At 36.0% G+C, this 6473-nt stretch overlaps 1 protein-coding gene across 1 annotated transcript in view; it reads right to left on the minus strand.

The window, feature by feature from the left end:
- Nucleotides 1-5744, minus strand: part of skic3 (SKI3 subunit of superkiller complex) — a 17113-nt gene extending 11369 nt beyond the window's left edge. The window contains exons 1-17 of the mRNA XM_014012526.1: nucleotides 5654-5744; nucleotides 5138-5227; nucleotides 4901-5044; nucleotides 4614-4705; nucleotides 4380-4455; nucleotides 4127-4273; nucleotides 3830-3928; nucleotides 3566-3674; nucleotides 2827-2967; nucleotides 2619-2717; nucleotides 2352-2476; nucleotides 1868-1954; nucleotides 1601-1704; nucleotides 1328-1454; nucleotides 943-1122; nucleotides 680-804; nucleotides 350-600 (exon numbers count right to left, since the gene is read on the minus strand). Of these exons, the coding sequence (XP_013867980.1) occupies nucleotides 350-600; nucleotides 680-804; nucleotides 943-1122; nucleotides 1328-1454; nucleotides 1601-1704; nucleotides 1868-1954; nucleotides 2352-2476; nucleotides 2619-2717; nucleotides 2827-2967; nucleotides 3566-3674; nucleotides 3830-3928; nucleotides 4127-4273; nucleotides 4380-4455; nucleotides 4614-4705; nucleotides 4901-5044; nucleotides 5138-5227 (1996 nt within the window). The 5' untranslated portion in view covers nucleotides 5654-5744. The remainder of the gene's footprint in view (nucleotides 1-349; nucleotides 601-679; nucleotides 805-942; nucleotides 1123-1327; nucleotides 1455-1600; nucleotides 1705-1867; nucleotides 1955-2351; nucleotides 2477-2618; nucleotides 2718-2826; nucleotides 2968-3565; nucleotides 3675-3829; nucleotides 3929-4126; nucleotides 4274-4379; nucleotides 4456-4613; nucleotides 4706-4900; nucleotides 5045-5137; nucleotides 5228-5653) is intronic.
- Between the last annotated feature and the right edge of the window lie 729 nt (nucleotides 5745-6473).

The following is a 6473-nucleotide window of genomic DNA, read 5'->3' on the forward strand; positions in this document are numbered from 1 at the left end:
TTTAATTTTTTACTTCCATTTCACCATCTGGGTGCTACTTTCAACTTGAGTCTGCTACCTTTAGCTTTTAGCTTACGTTTTGCGCAACAGGCATTCACCCTTGCATTTTCGTAGGAAATGCAAATTCTCTAGTTATGATAGTTTAGTTATGATGTAAATACAATAAAAATTAAACCAAGATTTAGATTAGAATAATTATCATTTTGTTTCATACATTGGTAATGTCTGACTGGGCCTTGTGCCACTTTATGTTCAACAAACTGGGCCCCAAGGTCAAAAAGGTTAAGAACCCCTGCACTAACAGGTGTGACGATCAAATCATCAAATGTGCATTTAAACAAACGTCTACCTTTAAGAGCAGGGACATAATCCTGCTTTGTTGTGATTTGCAAGTACTCCGCCACAGCCTCTTTGAACTTGCCCAGAGTCTGTTTGATAGCAGCTGCCTGGTAGACGCTGTAGATGGAGCTGGGCTGAAGCTGATGGGCCTTGCCGAACGCCTTCAGAGCTGCTGTGAAGCTCCGCCGGTTTAAGTAAGCCTCGCCTAAACACTCCCAACACACCCAGTCCTCAGGGTCTGCTCTCAATGCTGCCTGCAAACTACATACAGAATAATTCAGCTAAGAATAGAAACAGAAGTCATAAATTCAGCTTTTGGATGCATTTTTAGACTTCTTACTCATTGATGGCCTTTTGATGTTCTCCAACCTTCAGGTAGTAGAGGCCTCGCCTCATCCAGGCCCACTTAGCTGAGCCTGGAGTAGCTTTCTCGATCACTGACTGAAGCATTGCTAAAGCATTGTCCTGTGGTGTTTAGAGAAGATGAAAGAAAGATCATAAAAGACACAAACCAAGCAAAAAAAGAGGCTCGTTTTAATCCAACACAAGCAAAAAGCGAACAACACAACTGATTATTGGAAAACTGTGGGTTTATTTTCTCACCATATCCCCCTGTCCCATACTGAGATCTACAGCAGCAGCTCCACACTCAACATCATCACTGTTCAGCTGAAAAGCCTTCTTGTAGCAGCCCTGTGCACGACCATTATCATTTGCCACCTCCCGATAATAATGCCCCAGGTAGCGAAAGGCACAGCCCAGGTTTGGATCTAACTTTGCAGCCTGAAACGACCAAATAAAGCTCAAATGTAAAAAACAAAAACAAAACAAAAAAACATCCAACTTTAAATACCAAAGACATTTTGAGGTTCACTTCAAAGCCTTAAAAAAGGTGATGCCTTTTATATTAAAACACACCCAGTATTAAATTTCTCCTTAGTAAGACAATCAATAATGAAACAAACCCATTAATAACCACGGGACTAACCTTTAATAGGTGTGTGTGGGCTTTGCTTCGATCTTTCCGAGTCTCTGCCCCCATGTCCCAGTAGAGCTTTCCAAGCAAGAAATAATATTCTCCACTGTCTGGGCTCTGACCGGCAGCCTTTAGGAAACTAAACAACAAAAGTACAAGGGAATAAAAAAAAGATTAGTTCACAATTTTTCATGAAAAACAATCCAATTGTTCAGTTTAAGAGAGCAGAGTATCACAAAAAGGGCACAGAAAGAAAAAATAAACTATTTTGGTTTTGCATTTCACCTCTGCTCTGCCAGCTGCAGCTGACCTTCAGCTGAATGTACTCGTCCTCTTAGAGCCGACATCTGGGCCAGGTTTGAATTCAAGGCCTCGAGCTCTGACAAGAGCTATTAAAAAGCACATTTTAATTAGCACCACTATGTTTTTGACTTAAAACTGGCCTAAAACTGACCTCACAATTTAATTTAAAATACTTGATACATTTAACTTGTGCATTACATTTATTATACTATATAAAACATTATTGATGAAGCATAAAATGATTTAAACCTTTAGTGTTTGATCAGTCTGTCCTTTGTTAAGAAATGAATATCCTTTATAGACTAATAGCAGAGGGTCTTTCTCAGCTTCTGGAATCTAAAAGACCAAAAAAAAAGAAGAAGAAACAGGAAATATAAAAGGTAATTAAAAACTTTCATTTCTTTCACATTTATATTTAGCTACAAGGTAGATCAGCATAAATATTTTTGTTTACATCAAAATTATATACTGGTATATTTAATTCAAAATCAACATTTAACTGCAATATTATTTTAAGTGCTTTTTTATTAATTCAGTTTATAATGAAGACACACACACTTATTTTGTTGTGAGTCAGGTGAGTTTCGTGTCTAAAAATGACTCCGCTGAGATGGACTTTGCAAAAATGGATGTGATTTTAAAGAAAAAGACCCATAATTTATTTGTTCAAGATACAAATTTAAATGTATTTTACCTATAACGTGCTTTAAAAAAAGCTCATTTATTACATTACCTGTGAAAATGTCTTCATAGCCTCATCCGCTGCCTTCTCTCCTCCGCTTTTCACCAAGGCCTCCATCTTCAGTCGAAGCAGTTTGTCTTTCAGCTTTATGTCTTCAGACGTACATACATCCAAGCCTAACACAATTAAATGTTTTAGAGTCTAGAACTGTCTGTATCCTGATATTAACAAGTACAAAAAAAACATCTTCCTTCCTGCATAATCACACTCCTATTTTATGTCTAGAGTATTTAATAACCTGTAACCCAGTAATCACACCTTGTGAGCAGGATGCAGCACTGTCAGAGTATTTGTGTATTTTAATCTGAGCCTCGGCCAGATTGTACCACCCTGTTGATGTGCTCCTTTTCTTTAGTCCTAAAAAAAAATTCCGTACAGACAGATTAACAACAAGCAGCAGCAATGAGTGATAACATTAAGCCTGCATAAACAGCAGAATGGATTAATTGTTATTGTGGACACTAGCCTTGCTCCAGGTCGGCAATGGCTTCTTTGTACCTCCCTTCCAGAAGGGCTTTGGTTCCCAAACCCAAGCGACCAAGTCCACTGTTGGGAGCCAGTTCCAAGAGTCGGGAAAAACTACTTACTGCATCTTCATCCATATTATCTTTAAAGGAAAACATTCAATTTAATAAAAGTTACTGTGTCTTGCATCAACATGCAACCTGTGTATATAGGCTTCTACTCAAAATTCAGTATTCAATATGTTGATGCCCACAGTATGCCACGATTAAAATAAACAAATAAGAATTAGTTTGTGTTAGTGGTCTTTTCCAGACAGGGTGGGCTAGAAACAGAAACGTTATACACCTGACACTGAATAAAATTGTTAGAAGACACAAAGAGAAAGTCCCAGATCAATGTAAAATGTGCTTGTACTGAAACTGATTCTGCAAAATTATGCTTGATAGCACTACATGTCTCATAACCTTGTTTTTACTTAATGGTTGTTTGGATGTCATGTTTGCATTGTTGTACAATATTTGGTTGATTGTTTTAATGCTCAAGTAGCATAAGAAAGACATGTTTTTTGAGTCAGGTGACCCTGTTTATAGTGAGTTTTGCTACGCTGTGTGAAGTCATGAGTGTGGGGAAAAACAAATTCAAAAGGTAGCGCATGCTTGTTTGAAAGAAGTACTTCAAGTTCGCAGAAACATTGTTTGGGTTTTTAAATCTAACTTCTTCTTTGAAATTTAACTTCTTACTTGTTTTGAGGTAGTGATGGCAAAGAACCTCAAGAGGATAAGTTTGGTTTGGGTAGAGTGTCAGCATTGACTGGCATGCCTCTTTCATTTTGGCCTCTTCGTGTGGAAGCTGCAGTAAGAGCACAGCCATAACAAACCAAACATTTATCAAAAAACTTTCTAAAAGAACACAACAAGTAAAGAGGTGGTCTGTTTTGTTGACTGTGGCCAAGGAAGACCCTTGAACTTATAGGATAATGTGATTGGCAGTGAAGATGCACTTACTTTAGAAAGATATTTTACATAATCCGTTGAAAGCTTCTTGTGCTCCTCTCCAGGTATAGGGTCGGTGAGAGTCAGGGCTTTCTCAAAAGCTGTGATTAACTGATGACCACAACAGAAATCAAACATACGTGCTCATTGTCAGCAGGGGAAAAAAATCCACAAAATACCGGTAATTAAATTTAGTTACAATTTCTGACTTTTACAGTATACGATTAGAAATTATGGATTCATATGTATTGGACTTAAAAGAAACATCTAATATTGACAGGTTTAACAACACTTTTGAGGAAATCTTACATGCTGTTGAGTTTCATTGTCCTGCTCCTCCCCATTTATGAACTCGGAAAGAAGCTCCATCATCTTTTGTAACAGTTGCACCAACTCTTTCCTATCCACGCCCTCGTCCTCCTTCAGCTGAACGAGCTGCAGCCAAACCTTTGCTAACTGTCCACAAACACATGCAAACAATAAAACATGTGAAAAGGTACTTTAAAATGGATATATATATATTTTTTTAAATATTGCATGTTTATATTGAAAGCTTGCAAACCTTTAAATATTCCCTGTCAGACTGATAAATATCTGACAGCTTTTTCATCACTTCATAACATTTGTTTTTATCAGATCTGTGAAAGAAAAACATACTGAAAATCTATACCACAGCAAATTACTGACAATGAAAACAGCTTAAATTAAAATAAATGCTTTCATAAGTTTTAGAGCAATCACAGAAAATTGTAGAGTTGGTGTAGAGTTTAACGTGACTTGATAAAATTGATCTTACCTTGCATACAGCTCAACAAGTTTTTGATAGGTGTTAGGCAGCTCATCTTTGAAATCCCACTGATCAGTCTTTTCATAAAGGTTTGCTAAGCCCTACAAAAAATGTAAATTACTGATGAGAAGCAAGTTGTAAACATAGAAGATACTCAATAACAATTATTCAGAGTATTATGACAATTAGTTACATTTACCTTTACTTGTAATCTCGTTAAGACATAGAGTTTCGCTCTCAATAAAACTGATTTAAGCAGAAAACATTCAGGATATCGTACAAGACCAGAATCATACCTGCCAGGCCAGCAGCTGCTCCGGCTCCAGCTCCACTGCTTTTTTATAGGCTGCCTGGGACTGATCTGGTTGTTCCAGCTCACTGGCTGCCAGACCGATGAAAACCCATGCATTGTAATTGTTCTTTTCAAGTTTCAAAACAGTCTGAAATTACAATATAAAAAAGTGCTAAATGAGTCACAAAGAATTCTTTCCAGTAAACAAACAAATATCAGCTTCATTCCTTAGACTCCTTACCTTGCAGTGCTTCAAAGCCTCCTTGAATTCCTTGTTTTTGATGGCCTCCTTGGCACTTTTCAGTGCGGCTTTCACTTCTTTATTAGACATCTTTTTGACGGGACAAAAAAAAAATCCATTAATTTAAATAAGTAATGTGACACTGGAGTGGCTACATTGTCTATTCCCATACAAATGATAGTTTATGTGAATAAAGTCTGGCCTTGCGTAAGCAGACTTTCTAAATTACAAGTTATTTTTAATTTTTGTTAAACAAAGTCCCACCAAGTCATTTATCGATCTTAAAAAGTAAAAGTGACGCATCTGAATCGTTTTGGTCACTGACTTACGGAGGTCCACTTGCTAACTACAAAACAAATAGCATTAGGCTAGCGATTATAGCCAGAATCAGTATCTAATAATATCTAGTACAAACCTTTATTTTTTTTATAAAACATACAATTTGTTCAACAGCGCCGAGAAAGCTCTAATTACGGCAAGTTGAAACATATGTATGTAAAAGTGCGAATAACTTACTGTTTGTTACATTAGTTTGCACTGTGCATCCCGGAAGAAACGGAAGTAATCAGTGGAAGGCGACTTTTCAAAATAAAACTTCCGGTCCCCGAAACGAAAGATATAATCAGCTGTGAATTATATGAAACAAAATCTTTGTCAGCTTTACAGAATAGAATAGAACATAATATAATAGAATAGAATATTTAATAGATTATAATATATATAATTATAATATAAAACCCACCATATTTCTTTCTTTATTTATTCAATTGAACAGCTAACTATGAAAAGACCCAGAGTTTAGGGCTGTGCTATGCATACACAAACAGGCCAATTCCTTTTTTTAAGCATTGTTTGACTAAACATAAAGCTGTGTGATAGAGATTCACTGTATGTATGTGAAATACACTGGAATACAAGTGAGAATAGGTTTTCTACTTCATGTGAATCCATGAAGATTTATATTAAGAAAAGAACCAATGAACAGAAGAAAAAAGTCAACTTTAAGAAAGCATTACAATTTGAGTAGTATGTAATGTATTACATCTCAAGCTTTTTTAAAAAGTGATAAAGCAAAAAAAAAAAAAAAAGATAAAATCAGTTTTATTTTGTTATAAATGCCCCAGTGAAAATGTCTGTTTCCTCTAAAAAAAAAAGTTAACCTGGTATTGATGCAATATATATGAATAGTAAAAAGTACTTAATTGAAAAGAGAAGTACTATTTACAAAATAAACAGGTTGTATTCATAAAGAATTCTTTTTACTCAGAACTACAATTCATATTCACCCATTCATTCACACACACACACACACACACACACACACACACACACACAC

Source organism: Austrofundulus limnaeus, unplaced genomic scaffold (genome assembly GCF_001266775.1).
Source record: "Austrofundulus limnaeus strain Quisiro unplaced genomic scaffold, Austrofundulus_limnaeus-1.0 Scaffold92, whole genome shotgun sequence".
In the NCBI taxonomy this organism is placed as follows: Eukaryota; Metazoa; Chordata; class Actinopteri; order Cyprinodontiformes; family Rivulidae; genus Austrofundulus; species Austrofundulus limnaeus.